This window comes from Haematobia irritans, chromosome 4, assembly GCF_050003625.1.
Source record: "Haematobia irritans isolate KBUSLIRL chromosome 4, ASM5000362v1, whole genome shotgun sequence".
In the NCBI taxonomy this organism is placed as follows: domain Eukaryota; kingdom Metazoa; phylum Arthropoda; class Insecta; order Diptera; family Muscidae; genus Haematobia; species Haematobia irritans.
The window spans coordinates 7675741-7693122 of NC_134400.1; the positions used below are offsets into that span (position 1 = coordinate 7675741).

General features: G+C 24.0%; 1 protein-coding gene across 1 annotated transcript; it reads left to right on the plus strand.

Annotated features, from left to right (window-relative positions):
* The first annotated feature begins 146 nt into the window (after nt 1–146).
* Six4 (homeobox protein six4) lies at nt 147–16116 on the plus strand. The gene is made up of 4 exons (XM_075307478.1): nt 147–628; nt 6579–7033; nt 9134–9651; nt 15459–16116. The coding sequence occupies exons 1-4, from the start codon at nt 466–468 to the stop codon at nt 15565–15567; spliced, it is 1245 nt and encodes a 414-aa protein (XP_075163593.1). The 5' UTR covers nt 147–465; the 3' UTR covers nt 15568–16116.
* Nucleotides 16117–17382: the final 1266 nt, after the last annotated feature.

Sequence of the window (17382 nt, forward strand, 5' to 3'; positions counted from 1 at the left end):
AGAGTTTCTTGTATTAGTGGGTGTGTATGTGCTTTATGTGGTGCCTTGGCAAAGAAATTTTCTTTGCTTGCTCTCTTTCTCTTGCGTTGTCACTCTTCATTGCATTAACGTCTGTGTATGGGTTCATTTAACAACCGGCTGTTATGGTAAACCAGTTCTATTAGAACTTCGCAGGCGTAAGGTTCTGCAAATGTAAGCGATTGTGTTGATCTCTCTCAAATAGAGTAAAACTCTCGATTTCATAAAAAGCTAATTAAAGTGAAAACTTCAAAATTTTAAGAAATTACATAGAAAATTAAAATAAAAAATAATGTATACACAGTGAATAATCAATTGAAAATAGTTGGATTTATTTTAATGATAATAAAAATATAATGCTATCTACATGTCTGTGAAAGTGCTAAACGTTTACTTATTTTAACTTAAGAATTCAAAAATAATAAAAAAAATCAATAAATAAATTTAATGTTCGTCAAAAGTATGGATACTACCTTATCGGCATCCTTGAATGGTGGTGATTTAGATTCGACAAGTTCCGGCGGTGCTTCTTCAGACAATTCTTCTACAGTTAATCAGGATAATATGCATTCTCCAATTTCATATGGTGCTCTCTTTATACCAAATTCCGGTAAGTTAATAAAAAAAAGTTTGGGGGAAAATCTAATACACATCTGACCAAGAAAATTTCACAGGTATAAAAATATTGGAAATTGTAAATAAACAACATTTCCGATGTTACTTATGGCTCTTAGTTTGGAAACATTATCCTTTTGTTATTTAAGCAAAAAATATCTACAGCAATATATAATAAATTAAGTCCATGAAGGAGGTTATAAGACTTGTAACCACGGTTGCCACTCGAACCAAAAATAATCTAACAAAATTTGGAGAAAATTCTACCAAAAAACCACCAAACAAAAAAATCTTCTATACAAAATGTTATTTCTATAGAAAATTTTGAAAAACAAACTTTACTTCTATAGAAAATTTTGAAAAACAAACTTTACTTCTATAGAAAATTTTGCCGAAGTTATATTTCTATAGAAAATTTTTACAAAATATTATTTCTATATACAATTTTATCAACATTTTATTTCTATATACAATTTTGTCAAAACTTTATTTCTATAGATTTTTTTATTTCTATAGAAAATTAAAGAATTCCATTGAAATATTTGCATAATTTTAGGAGGTGGCAGTATGCATTTATGAAATAACAAGTAAGGAAAGTCTAAAATCGGGCGCAGCCGACTGTGTTATACCCTTCACCACTTTGTAGATCAACATTTTTAATAATATCTCAAATCCTTCAAATTTGTTGGTAGCTATATAAAGGTTTATATTCTCATATACATATATTTATATCTGAACCCATTTGAACACAAAATTTTTACAAACTATAAAAAACTAAAGTCATTTTTATGCAATTCCGCAAAAGCTTATTTATGATTTATCGGGCGATATATATATAAATTAGAGATATAGGTAAATTTTAGAAATTATTAACATTTTTGCTAATCATAAGTGATGGTTTTACATTTGTGGGTTTTGGGATAATATTTAACAAAATCGGGCGATCATAACTGAATGAAATCTGGGTATTCTGGATTATGATACAGATCTCATATATCGAATTTTCATTCTCTTTTCTCTTTATATTAATAAAGTTATTCACGTACAAAAAAAACAATTCAGGGTAAAATCCAAATTATAATACATACTTCAAAGTATTTTTTTTTTTTAATTAAAAAAAAAAAATTAAACCGTGTTTTTATTTTAAATCCAAAGATTTCATATCTGAGCTAGTTTGAAGTTCAACACTGTTTTTGTTTATTTACTTTAAGGAAAATTTGCATATGTTGGAAGACATTCCACTTAACTTGGAGGACACAAATTCCCAAGATTAGTGTCTTAAATTTAATGAAAAAATTTGAAACAAAACTTCCTTTTAATTAAAATTTAATTATCTTAAAGAAATATGTCTCTAATATTTATTTATTTATTAAACAATTGAAAATCATAATAAATTATGATATTAAAGTGTGGGATGTCATTAATATTGTGTTATTTACACAATATGTCCTAAAATGTCTCCGTAATCTTTCATATTAGGTCAATAGTAATCTTTCATATTAGGTCAATATTTTTTAGTAGCCTTTATTTTTTGAGTACTATCACTTTCGATAATAAAGGAACTGTAAAATTAGTTTTTTGATTCTAAATGGTATTAATGTTTTATTTGTTATTTTGTCAAAATTTTATTTCTATAGAAAATTTTGTCAAAATTTTATTTCTATAGAAAATTTTGTCAAAATTTTATTTCTATAGACAATTTTGTCAAAATTTTTATTTTGTCAAAATTTTATTTCTTTAGAAAATTTTGTCCGAATTTGATTTCTATAGAGAATTTTGTCACAATGTTATTTCTATAGAAAATTTTGTCAAAAATGTATTTCTATAGAAAATTCTTGTGAAAATTTTATTTCTATAGAAAATTTGATCAACATTTTATTTTATAGAAAATTTTTGTGAAAATTTTATTTTATAGAAAATTTTTGTGAAAATTTTATTTCTATAGAAAATTTTGTCAAAATTTTATTTCTATAGAAAATTCTTGTGAAAATTTTATTTCTATAGAAAATTTTGTCACAATTTTATTACTATAGATAATTTTGTCACAATTTTATTTCTATAGTAAACTTTGTCAAAATTTTATTTCTATAGAAAATGTTGTCAAAACTTTATTTCTATAGGAAAATTTGTCAAAATTTTATTTCTATAGAAAATTTTGTCAAAATTTTATTTCTATAGAAATTTTTATGTTAAATTTTAATTCTATAGAAAATTTTCTCAAATTTTTATTTCTATAGAAAATTTTGTCAAAATTTTATTTCTATAGAAAATTTTGTCAAAATTTTATTTCTGTAGAAAATTCTTGTGAAAATTTTATTTCTATAGAAAATTTTGTCAAAATTTTTATTTTGTCAAAATGTTATTTCTATAGAAAATTCTTGTGAAAATTTTATTTCTATAGAAAATTTTGTCAAAATTTTATTTCTATAGAAAATTTTGTCAAATTGTTATTTCTATAGACAATTTTGTCAAAATTTTTATTTTGTCAAAATTTTATTTCTTTAGAAAATTTTGTCCAAATTTGATTTCTATAGAGAATTTTGTCAAAATGTTATTTCTATAGAAAATTTTGTCAAAATTTTATTTCTATAGAAATTTTTATGTTAAATTTTAATTCTATAGAAAATTTTCTCAAATTTTTATTTCCATAGAAAATTTTGTCAAAATTTTATTTCTATAGAAAATTTTCTCAAAATTTTATTTCTATAGAAAATTTTGTCAAAATTTTATTTCTGTAGAAAATTCTTGTGAAAATTTTATTTCTATAGAAAGTTTTGTCAAAATTTTTATTTTGTCAAAATTTTATTTCTTTAGAAAAATTTATCAAAATTTTATTTCTATAGAAAATTTGGTCAAAATTTTATTTCTATAGAAAATTTGGTCAAAATTTTATTTCTATAGAAAATTTGGTCAAAATTTTATTTCTATAGAAAATTCTTGTGAAAATTTTATTTCTATAGAAAATTTTGTCAAAATTTTATTTCTATGAAAAATTCTTGTGAAAATTTTATTTCTATAGAATATTTTGTCAATAGAGAATTTTGTCAAAATGTTATTTCTATAGAAAATTTTGTCAAATTTTTATTTCTATAGAAATTTTTATGTTAAATTTTAATTCTATAGAAAATTTTCTCAAATTTTTATTTCCATAGAAAATTTTGTCAAAATTTTATTTCTGTAGAAAATTCTTGTGAAAATTTTATTTTTATAGAAAATTTTGTCAAAATTTTTATTTTGTCAAAATTTTATTTCTATAGAAAATTTTCTCAAAATTTTATTTCTATAGAAAATTTTGTCAAAATTTTATTTCTATAGAAAATTCTTGTGAAAATTTTATTTCTATAGAAAATTTTGTCACAATTTTATTACTATAGATAATTTTGTCACAATTTTATTTCTATAGTAAACTTTGTCAAAATTTTATTTCTATAGAAAATGTTGTCAAAACTTTATTTCTATAGGAAAATTTGTCAAAATTTTATTTCTATAGAAAATTTTGTCAAAATTTTATTTCTATAGAAATTTTTATGTTAAATTTTAATTCTATAGAAAATTTTCTCAAATTTTTATTTCTATAGAAAATTTTGTCAAAATTTTATTTCTATAGAAAATTTTGTCAAAATTTTATTTCTGTAGAAAATTCTTGTGAAAATTTTATTTCTATAGAAAATTTTGTCAAAATTTTTATTTTGTCAAAATGTTATTTCTATAGAAAATTCTTGTGAAAATTTTATTTCTATAGAAAATTTTGTCAAAATTTTATTTCTATAGAAAATTTTGTCAAATTGTTATTTCTATAGACAATTTTGTCAAAATTTTTATTTTGTCAAAATTTTATTTCTTTAGAAAATTTTGTCCAAATTTGATTTCTATAGAGAATTTTGTCAAAATGTTATTTCTATAGAAAATTTTGTCAAAATTTTATTTCTATAGAAATTTTTATGTTAAATTTTAATTCTATAGAAAATTTTCTCAAATTTTTATTTCCATAGAAAATTTTGTCAAAATTTTATTTCTATAGAAAATTTTCTCAAAATTTTATTTCTATAGAAAATTTTGTCAAAATTTTATTTCTGTAGAAAATTCTTGTGAAAATTTTATTTCTATAGAAAGTTTTGTCAAAATTTTTATTTTGTCAAAATTTTATTTCTTTAGAAAAATTTATCAAAATTTTATTTCTATAGAAAATTTGGTCAAAATTTTATTTCTATAGAAAATTTGGTCAAAATTTTATTTCTATAGAAAATTTGGTCAAAATTTTATTTCTATAGAAAATTCTTGTGAAAATTTTATTTCTATAGAAAATTTTGTCAAAATTTTATTTCTATGAAAAATTCTTGTGAAAATTTTATTTCTATAGAATATTTTGTCAATAGAGAATTTTGTCAAAATGTTATTTCTATAGAAAATTTTGTCAAATTTTTATTTCTATAGAAATTTTTATGTTAAATTTTAATTCTATAGAAAATTTTCTCAAATTTTTATTTCCATAGAAAATTTTGTCAAAATTTTATTTCTATAGAAAATTTTCTCAAAATTTTATTTCTATAGAAAATTTTGTCAAAATTTTATTTCTGTAGAAAATTCTTGTGAAAATTTTATTTTTATAGAAAATTTTGTCAAAATTTTTATTTTGTCAAAATTTTATTTCTTTGGAAAAATTTATCAAAATTTTATTTCTATAGAAAATTTGGTCAAAATTTTATTTCTATAGAAAATTTGGTCAAAATTTTATTTCTATAGAAAATTTGGTCAAAATTTTATTTCTATAGAAAATTTGGTCAAAATTTTATTTCTATAGAAAATTTTGTCAAAATTTTATTTCTATGAAAAATTCTTGTGAAAATTTTATTTCTATAGAATATTTTGTCAAAATTTTATTTCTATAGAAAATTTCGTCAAAATTTTATTTCTATAGAAAATTCTTGTGAAAATTTTATTCCTATAGAATATTTTGTCAAAATTTGATTTCCATAGAAGATTTTGTCAAAATTTGATTTCCATAGAAAATTTTGTCAAAATTGTATTTCTATAGAAAATTTTGTCAAAATTTTATTTCTATAGAAAATTTTGTCAAAATTTTATTTCTATAGAAAATTCTTGTGAAAATTTTATTTCTATAGAAAAATTTGTCAAAATTTTATTTCCATAGAAAATTTTTTCAAAATTGTATTTCTATAGAAAATTTTGTCAAAATTTTATTTCTATAGAAAATTTGGTCAAAATATTATTTCTATAGAAAATTCTTGTGAGAATTTTATTTCTATAGAAAATTTTGTCAAAATTTTATTTCGATAGAAAATTTTGTCAAAATTTTATTTCTATAGAAAATGTTGTCAAAAATTTATTTCTATAGAAGTACCTCTTAGATGAAGAGGAATATATTGCAAAATCGACCAAAACATCAAGAATTCTACAATCTACCAAACAGTAAAAAATCTATAATTTTTGGCAACCGTGCTCAAGAACCCTATATTGGGGTTTTGGACAAACCCAGAAACATTTGTTTGCGAGACAATAAAAAAAGCAATGCTTCTAGCATTTTGGGTTTGCATAGCTTGTCATCAAATGCTTATCGTGTGACCAAAAATTTATACAGCGTCACATTGACGCTATGCATGGACTTTACAAACTAAATCAGCACATTTTTATGGCGTCCTATTACGAATGCATTGCAATGCAACTCTTATAATTTTTTACATAAAACAAATGGATTTTATTGTTTTGCCAATAAGGAGTAGGTAGCCCTTATTTGAAAAGAAAAAAACAAAACAATCGTTATGAATATGAAACTAACAAAACGGGTTGTCATTCCTCAATTACACATTGGCCAATTATCAACGCTTTTATAATAAAGAAAAAATAAAATAAAATTGTTTATAAAATAATTAAAATAAAATAAAATATTTTTTGTTTATAATATAATTACATCTATTCATCAATAGGCTATCGGGGCAACATATCCTGCAAAACTGTCTTACATTTGGATAAATTCTCACCATATTCTACAGAAAAGGATTTGGACCGTAGATTTCATGATATAACCACAGACTATGATAAATCTCCACCGCCCACAGCGACTACATCACCGGTATATCCTTCTTTGAACGGTATGCTTTTCGATAGTGGAGTTGGCGGAGTGGGATCTCTGCACAGTGATCTAAATGGCAACACAAAACCTTTACCGTTGAGCAGTAATAACATAAATATCGGAGTTCAAATGAGTTTACCCAATAATAATACCACACCTACCACCCAAAGCGATGCTTTAAGCAATCTGAATAGGACAACGGCAGGACTAAATGGTACAGGAGGGCTACTTTCGAATATCACAGGATCACATAATAGTGCGGGAAATATACAAATGGATAGGAAATTTCTGCAGTTTACCACAGATCAGGTAAGGAAGGCAAATAATTTTTTCTACTTAATATGAAAGAAAAATATTCACAATTGTAGTGAAATAAAAAAAATGTAACCTTTGAAATAAAAAAAAATGTAACTGGTAGAAATAATTTTTGTTTAAAAAAGTTTTCATTTAATTTAGGAAAACAAGTCAACGAAAATTTTTATTGGCAATTTTTATTAGTTCATAAAAATTGATTTTCATCAAATTTTTTCAAATGTGAGAAAAAATTTTCCTATACACAGGAAAAAAAATTCACGAAAATTTTTCCAAAAAAAAAAAACACCGCAAACACAAAAAAATATTTTTTGTCTTCAATCACGAAATTAATTGATCCGAAAAATTCACGAAAATTTTTCCAATTAAAGTTTTAATTGAGTTTTAAAACATATTCAATTAAAAATTTAATTAACCCTACAAATATTTTAATTGAAAAAAAAAATCTATCACAAAAATTAATTGTATCAATTAGTTTTTTAATTGGATCAATTAATTTTTAATTGACTTTCAATTCATTTTTTAATTGATACTATTATTTCTGTGATTAAAGACATTTCAATTAATCACAAAAATGATATTATCAATTAAAAAATTAATTGAAAGTCAGTTAAAAAATTAATTGATACTATTAATTTTTGTGATAGATGTTTGTTTCAATTAAAAAATTTGTTGAGTCAATTAAATTTTTAACTGAATATTTTTTAAAACTCAATTAAAACTTTAATTGGAAAAATTTTCGTGAATATTCTGGATCAATTAAGTTCGTGATTGAAGACAAAAAATATTTTTTTGTGTTTATATTTTTGTTTGTTTACTTTAATGACTTGAACTAAAAATGAAAAAAAAGCTTATTGAATTCAAATATTTTCACCTTCCCTTAAGGATGTCGGTATTGAATCCGAAACAAACATGCTGCTTCTTTTTTAGGGAGCTATATATCTTTAAATCTAGGAACAAAAATGAACCAACAAATAAGTAATACTAATTTTTGAAGCATTTTTTCTTTAATCCAATGTCAATTCAATGTCTTAGTCAATTAAAAGATGATTTCTTTAAATCAAAAATGTTTTTCTTTACTTTAAAGAAAATTGTCCTTATTTCAAAGATTTTGAATCCAAATATAATTTCACACAAAAAAATATTATAATTTTTGAGCTAGCAATAAATTGTTACAGTAAATTTTGAAGTTCAACTAAATTTTTTTTTGATATAACAAAATGTTTGTTGATATAACAAAATTAGTTGCTAAAGTGACTAAAATCGTAATTGTATTTACAAAATACGTTGTTAGCTCAAATTTAAACGTAATTTTAATTGTATTTACAATCAAATTAATTGATATGTTCTTTCAATTTATAATTTTGACAAAATTTTCTATAGAAATAAAATTTTGACAAAATTTTCTATAGAAATAAATTTTTGACAAAATTTTCTATAGAAATAAAATTTTGACAAAATTTTCTATAGAAATAAAATTTTGACAAAATTTTCTATAGAAATAAAATTTTCACAAATTTCCTATAGAAATAAAATTTTGACAAAATTATCTATAGAAATAAAATTTTGACAAAATTTTCTATTGAAATAAAATTTTGACAAAATTTTCTATAGAAATAACATTTTGACAAAATTTTCTATAGAAATAAAATTTTAACAAAATTTTCTATAGAAATAAAATTTTCACAAATTTCCTATAGAAATAAAATTTTGCAAATAAGATCTTTAATCCAATGATTCAAGGTCTCAGTCAATTAAAGGATGATTTCTTTAAATCGAAAATGTTTTTCTTTACTTTAAAAGGAATTTTCCTTATTTCAAAGACTTTGAGTCCAATTTTTTTTAAATTTATAATGTAGCATCTTAAGACCTAGGCTATGTTATCAATATTTTTCAGTGGTAATAGTGGGTGGTCTGGTAAAAACTTAGCCTCATACATTTACTACTGTTGAAATTTCCTCTAAAAAGTGAGTATATGAGGATTGTTATTTTTTAGGCTATATAAATACAGACCACCTACGGTCATTGCTTCTATATATCTTTTCTAAAATTTCGACTATTCTTTTCTACCTATTCTACTCCTATTTATGCCATCAGATCCAATGTATGTGTGAGGCCCTGCAACAAAAAGGCGACATCGATAAACTCACCACCTTCCTGTGTAATCTACCCGCCTCAGAGCTATTCAAAAACAATGAAAGCGTGTTACGGGCACGCGCCATTGTCGCCTACCATCGTGGTCAATTTCATGAGCTATACAATTTATTGGAGTCACATTGTTTTTCCATAAAATATCATGCTGATCTCCAGAATCTATGGTTTAAAGCTCATTACAAGGAAGCCGAAAAGGTTCGTGGTCGACCCCTGGGCGCTGTAGATAAATATCGTTTAAGGAAAAAATATCCCCTGCCCAAGACCATCTGGGATGGTGAGGAAACTGTATATTGTTTTAAGGAGAAAAGTCGAAATGCCCTCAAAGATTGTTATCTAACCAATCGTTATCCCACGCCCGATGAGAAAAAGACTTTGGCTAAGAAGACGGGGCTTACGCTGACGCAAGTTTCCAATTGGTTTAAGAATCGCAGACAAAGGGATCGAACGCCTCAGCAAAGAACGTAAGTACAAAAAAACAAAGATTTTTCTAACTCCTCTGTAAAAAAAAAAACATTTTCTATAGAAATAAAATTTTGACAAAATTTTCTATAGAAATAAAATTTTAACAAAATTTTCTATAGCAATAAAATTTTCAGAAAATTTTCTATAGAAATAAAATTTTGCCAAATTTTCGATAGAAATAAAATTTTCAGAAAATTTTCTACAGAAATAAAATTTTGACAAAATTTTCTATAGAAAAAAACTTTTAGAAAATTTTCCGTAGAAATAAAATTTTGACAAAATTTTCTATAGAAATAAAATTTTGACAAAATGTTTTGTACAAATAAAATTTTGACAAAAATTTCTGTAGAAATTACATTTTAAAAATACAAAATATTCTAAAAAAAAATTAGAAAATTTCCCATAGAAATAAAATTTTGACAAAATTTTTTATAGAAATAAAATTTTGACAAAATCTTCTATAGAAATAAAATTTTCAGAAAATTTTCTACAGAAATAAAATTTTGACAAAATTTTCTATAGAAAAAACTTTTAGAAAATTTTCCGTAGAAATAAAATTTTGACAAAATTTTGTATAGAAATAAAATTTTGACAAAATGTTTTGTACAAATAAAATTTTGACAAAAATTTCTGTAGAAATTACATTTTAAAAATACAAAATATTCTAAAAAAAAAATTAGAAAATTTTCCATAGAAATAAAATTTTGACAAAATTTTCTATCGAAATAAAATTTGGACAAAATTTTCTATAGAAATAAAATTTGGACAAAGTTTTCTATAGAAAAACAAGTAAGGAAAGTCTAAAGTCGGGCGGGGCCGACTATATTATACCCTGCACCACTTTGTAGATCTAAATTTTCGATACCATATCACATCCGTCAAATGTGTTGGGGGTATATATAAAGTTTTGTCCCAAATACATACATATAGATATCACTCGATCTGGACAGAATTTGATAGACTTCTACAAATTCTATAGACTCAAAATTTAAGTCGGCTAATGTCGGCCAAATTTGGCACACATGACTCCGTCTGTCCAGACGGACGGACAGACGGACATGGTTATATCGACTCAGGGAGCCAAAATTTTTTATAGAAATAAAATTTTGACAAAATCTTCTATAGAAATAAAATTTTCAGAAAATTTTCTACAGAAATAAAATTTTGACAAAATTTTCTATAGAAAAAACTTTTAGAAAATTTTCCGTAGAAATAAAATTTTGACAAAATTTTGTATAGAAATAAAATTTTGACAAAATGTTTTGTACAAATAAAATTTTGACAAAAATTTCTGTAGAAATTACATTTTAAAAATACAAAATATTCTAAAAAAAAATTAGAAAATTTTCTATCGAAATAAAATTTGGACAAAATTTTCTATAGAAATAAAATTTGGACAAAGTTTTCTATAGAAAAACAAGTAAGGAAAGTCTAAAGTCGGGCGGGGCCGACTATATTATACCCTGCACCCCTTTGTAGATCTAAATTTTCGATACCATATCACATCCGTCAAATGTGTTGGGGGTATATATAAAGTTTTGTCCCAAATACATACATATAGATATCACTCGATCTGGACAGAATTTGATAGACTTCTACAAATTCTATAGACTCAAAATTTAAGTCGGCTAATGTCGGCCAAATTTGGCACACATGACTCCGTCTGTCCGGACGGACGGACAGACGGACATGGTTATATCGAGCCACCCCGAGCATTATTGCCAAAGACACCATGTGTCTATCTCGTCTCCTTCTGGGTGTTACAAACATATGTACTAACTTATAATACCCTGTTCCACAGTGTGGCGCAGGGTATAAAAATTTAGAAAATTTTCTATAGAAATAAAATGTTGACAAAAATTTCTGTAGAAATTAAATTTAGACAAAAATTTCTGTAGAAATTTAAATTTAGAAAATTTATGTAGGAAAAAATTTTTAGAAAATTTTCCATAGAGAAAAAATTTGACAAAATTTTCTAAAGAAATAAAATTTTGACAAAAATGTCTGTAGAAATGAAACGTTGACCAAATTTTCTAGAGAAATAAAATTTGACAAAATTTTCTATAGAAATAATATTTGACAAAATTTTCTATAGAAATAAAATTTTGACAAACTTTCTATGGAAATAACATTTTGACAAAAAAATTCTATAGAAATAAAATTTAGACAAAATTTTCAAAAATGCTTTGAAATGCTGTCAGGGAATGATCTGTTTCTCCACCACCAGTTAGTAAAATTGTACACAATTTTTAATAAAAAGTGAACAAAAATGTTACACAATTTTTAATAAAAAGTGAACTCTCTACTTAACTAGAGCCAATTTAACTTTATTTTAGTTCATGAAATTGTTATGTTTGGAGAAGGTTAGGTTAGGTGACAGTCCGATGTATCAGGCTCACTTAGACTATTCAGTTCATTGTGATACCACATTTGTGAACTTCTCTCTTATCACTGAGTGCTGCCCGATTCTATGGTAAGCTCAATGACAATGGACCTCCTTTTTATAGCCGAGTCCGAACGGCGTTCCACATTGCAGTGAAACCACTTAGAGAAGCTTTGAAACCCTCAGAATGTTACCAGCATTACTGAGGTGGGATACTTCTAAAAATATTCAAAATTTCCTAAAATTTACCCAATGTTTTCTTCCTGGTGGGTTCACTGTTTTTTCAGTTGAGAAATCGGTCTTAGGTCCCAACAAAAAATGTTAATTTATTCTCGGAAAAAACATTGCAATTAATTTTTAAATTTCCTAATAAATTCATAATTATTTCTAAGAGAATAACAATTTTTAGAATTACATACATATTCATTCAAAATTCGAATATATCTCAAATTTCATAATTCGAATTAAAAAAATATGTATGTTTGTATATGGCCATAAACTCCCCACGAAGTCTACAAATCTAGGGACGCACTTCAATGCGTTCGATGATTTCATGAACTCTTATTAAAGAGAATTCCTAGCCGCTTTAAGAAAAATAATCAAGAAAAATATTAGAGAACTAAGTACAGCACATAAATTTCACACTTAAACATAACACTTCAAATAACAACAATCTGGACACCAATAAAAAAAACTAAAAAGTGGAGTAACGTATATGGATCAAGAAAAAAAAAAACTCACCCGAGCAATGGTAGACCATGTGGAAATGAGAAGACCCATGAGACTTTATAAGAAAAAAAGGGAATTATAGTTTTTAGTTCAAATTGCCATTAAAATACAGTAAAAATTGACCATTAAAAAGGCACGTACTCGAAAGACAGACATTCAGATGGTGCTTAGGGGAAGCAGATATACCCATAATGGGCTTGTGCACAGGCGCAAGTATTCTGTGTGTGGACCATATGCAAAGGATGCTGTTTACTTCAATGATTTTTCTTTCTCGTGAGTGAGGTTTTTGTTTTAGCTAACACGACGGCATTTGTAAATGAATGAAAATTGCCTATGAAAGCCTCATAAAATTAGACCAAAGGACGCCTATTAGGGATTTTAGAGTTTGGTCTGGCAAACATATTGTTCCAGTTTAACCAGATCACCAAGGGGCGTTAAGTATGTCAATGTGATGGAAGGCAAGTGTCAATGCATTGTATTTGTAATTGTGTCATATAGAAAAACATATGCTTTGGAATTTGTTCTATATTTAATGTCCATCGCCCTAGTTCATCTTAACATGGAATGTGGATGGACGAAGAACCGTCACTTGAGGCCAAAAACTCAAAATTTTATTTCTATAGAAAATTTTGTCAAAATTTTATTTCTATAGAAAATTTTGTCAAAATTTTATTCCTATAGAAAATTTTGTCAAAATTTTATTTCTATAGAAATTTTGTCAATATTTTATTTCTACAGAAAATTTTGTCAAAATTTTATTTCCATAGAAAATTTTGTCAAAATTTAATTTCTATAGAAATTTTGTCAAAATTATATTTCATTAGAAAATTTTGCCAAATTTTATTTCTATAGAAAATTTTGTCAAAATTTTACTTCAATATTTTATTTCTACAGAAAATGTTGTCAAAATTTTATTATTAATTTCTATAGAAAATGTTGTCAAAATTCTATTTCTATAGAAAATGTTGTCAAAATTCTTTTTCTATAGAAAATTTTGTCAAAATTTTATTTCTATGTTGTCAAAATTCTATTTCTAAAGAAAATTTTGTCAAAGTTTTGTTTTTATAGAAAATTTTGTCAAAATTTTATTTCTATTGAAAATTTTGTCAAAATTTTATTTCTATAAAAATGTTGTCAAACTTTTATTTTTATAGAAAATTTTGTCAAAATTCTATTTCTATAGAAAATTTTGTCAAAATTTTATTTGTATAGAAAATTTTGTCAAAATTTTATTTCTATAGAAATTTTGTCAAAATTTTATTTCTATAGAAAATTTGTCAAAATTTTATTTCTATAGAAAATTTTGTCAAAATTTTATTTCTAAAGAAAATTTTGTCAAAATTTTATTTCTATAGAAAATTTTGTCAAAATTTTATTTCTATAGAAATTTTGTCAAAATTTTATTTCTATAGAAATTTTGTCAAAATTTTATTTCTATAGAAAATTTTGTCAACATTCTATTTCTATAGAAAATTTTGTCAAAATTTTATTTCTATAAAAAAATGTTGTCAAACTTTTATTTCTACAGAAAATTTTATCAAATTATTATTTCCATAGAAAATTTTGTAAAAATTTTATTTTTATAGAAAATTTTGTCAAAATTTTATTTCTATAGAAATTTTGTCAAAATTTTATTTCTATAGAAAATTTTGTCAACATTTTGTTTCTATAGAAAATTTTGTCAAAACTTTATATCTATAGAAAATTTTGTCAAAATTTTATTTGTATAGGAAAATTTTATCAAATTATTATTTCCATAGAAAATTTTGTCAAAATTTTATTTTTATAGAAAATTTTGTCAAAATTTTATTTCTATAGAAAATTTTGTCAAAATTTTATTTCTATAGAAAATTTTTCGAAAATCTTATTTCCATAGATTTTTTTTCTATAGAAAATTGTGTCAAAATTTTATTTCTATAGGAAATGTTATCAAAATTTTATTTCTATAGAAAATATTGCCAAAATTTTATTTTTATAGAAAATTTTGTCAAAATTTTACTTCGATAGAAAAAATTTTCAAAATCTTATTTCCATAGAAAATTTTTATCAAACTTTTATTTCTATAGAAAATGTTGTCAAAATTCTATTTCTATAGAAAATTTTGACAAAATTTTAGTTCTATACAAAATTTTGTCAAAATTTTTTCAAAATTTTATTACTATAGAAAATGTTGTCAAAATTCTATTTCTATAGAAAATTTTGTCAAAATTTTATTACTATAAAAAAATGTTGTCAAAATTCTCTTTATATAGAAAATTTTGTCAAAATTTTATTTCTATAGAAAATTTTGTCAAAATTTTATTTCTATAGAAAATGTTGTCAGAATTTTATTTCTGCAGAAAATTTTGTCAAAATTTTATTTCTATAGAAAATTTTGTCAAAATTTTATTTCTAAAGAAAATTTTGTCAACATTTTGTTTCTATAGAAAATTTTGTCAAAATTTTATTTCTATAGAAATTTTGTCAAAATTTTATTTCTATAGAAAATTTTGTCAACATTTAATTTCTATAGAACATTTTGTAAAAATTTTATTTCTATATAAAATTTTGTCAAAATATTATTTCTATAGACATTTTTTTTTTGAGTATATATATATTCAACTCAGCTCAGTTAGAGCTATTTTCTTCTTGTCTTGTTTTCCACTTATCTAAAATAATAACCTTTTAGCATTTTTTCTTCTTGTTCTTTTTCAGGGACATAATGTCAGTTCTACCGGTTAATCATCAACTGGATCCTAATGGTTTTCCTCGTATGTTCAACACCCCAGCCTATTATCCAGAAACTATATTTAATGGCCAATAACATTAGATGTAAACTTTGTATTTAGATTGTATTTTTCTATAAAGAAAAAAGAAAAATTAGAATTTTTTTACAATCTACTACAAAAAATAGGTCCCATCGGTAGTTAGAGGTTAAATAAGAGGTTAAAAATAAAAGTAGTGGCGAAACAATTTTCCCAATACTATAACACATGAAACTACTAAAAGTAGTTTCAACTGATAGCTTAAAATACATACAAATGTCAAGTGCACAAAAAAACTATTGTCTTAAAAAATTCTAGCAATTTTGCGAAATTTATAAAAGACGACTTTTTCATTTTGTTTACAATTTTTAAACTATCCATTGTTCCTATACCAAGTCACTCATATGGAAAATTGTCTCCCACACTTTTTTATTGTACTGTAAATATTTCTTCTATAAAATAAATATCTGTCATATAATGGCTAATAACACCCAAAAAAAATAGATCTTACATAAGCATTGTTATAACAATCTTAACGACTACTTGTTTAAATAATTCTGTATGTAAAATATTTTTAGTTTTAAATTTATGCCACCAACAAGATAAAAAAATGCAATATTAAAAATTTATAGAATTAAGGTAATTTTAAAATAAATAAAATTAACAAAATGAAAAAAAAAAATATTATTTATTGGGATTAGTAGCAAAAACTGTTTAATTTTTTACTGTTTGGTAGATTGGTAGAATTATTTTTTTACTTCAATTTTCTATAGACAAAATTTTTCTACAGAAATAAAATTTTGCAAAATTTTTCTATAGAAATAAACTTTTACAAAAATTTTTCTATAGAAATAAAATTTTGCAAAAATTTTCTATAGAAATAAAAATTTGACAAAATTTTCTATAGAAATAAAATTTGGCAAAAATTTTCTATAGAAATTTTTTTAAGCTGAAATAAAAAAAAAAAAACAACAATGCTTAAAGAACAAAACCAACAATAACAAAACAAAACGAATAGAAACAAGTATATACGGCCGTAAGTTCGGCCAGGCCGAATCTTATGTACCCTCCACCATGGATTGCGTAGGAACTTCTACTAAAGGCTGTCATCCACAATCGAATTACTTGGGTTGCGATAACACTTGCCGATGGCAAGTTATCGTAAAACTTTTTAACACTGTCTTCTAAATTGTAAGTTAGCCCATACGGGGTATATATTAAACAAAAAAAGGCCGATTAAATACGTATATAATATAGTTTGACAAAAAAAAATTTTGACAAAATTTTCTATAGAAATAAAAACTTGACCAAATTTTCTATAGAAATAAACGTTTGACAAAACTCTCTATAGAAATGAAATTTTGACACAACTTTCTATAGTAATAAAATTTGACAAAATTTTCTATGGAAATAAAGTTTTGGTAGATTATTTTTGGCGATATGGACCAATTTTTGTGTAATAAGTCATCGGCTATATATAACTAAAGACCGATATTGACCAATTTTTACATGGCTGTTAGAGGCCATATATTGACAAAATGTACCAAATTTCAACCGCATCGGATGACTTTTGCTATATATAATTATGGACCGATATGGACCAATTTTTGCATGGTTTTAGATACCATATACCAAACACCATGTACCAAATTTCAACTGGATCGGATGAATTTCGCTCCTCCAAGAGGCTCCTGAGGTCAAATCTGGGGATCGGTTTATATGGGAGCTATATATAATTATGAACCGATATGGACCAATTTTTCCATGGTTGTTAGAGACTATATACTAACACCACGTACTAAATTTCAATTGGATCGGATGAATTTTGCCCTTCCAAGAGGCTCCGGAGGTCAAATCTGGGGATCGGTTTATAT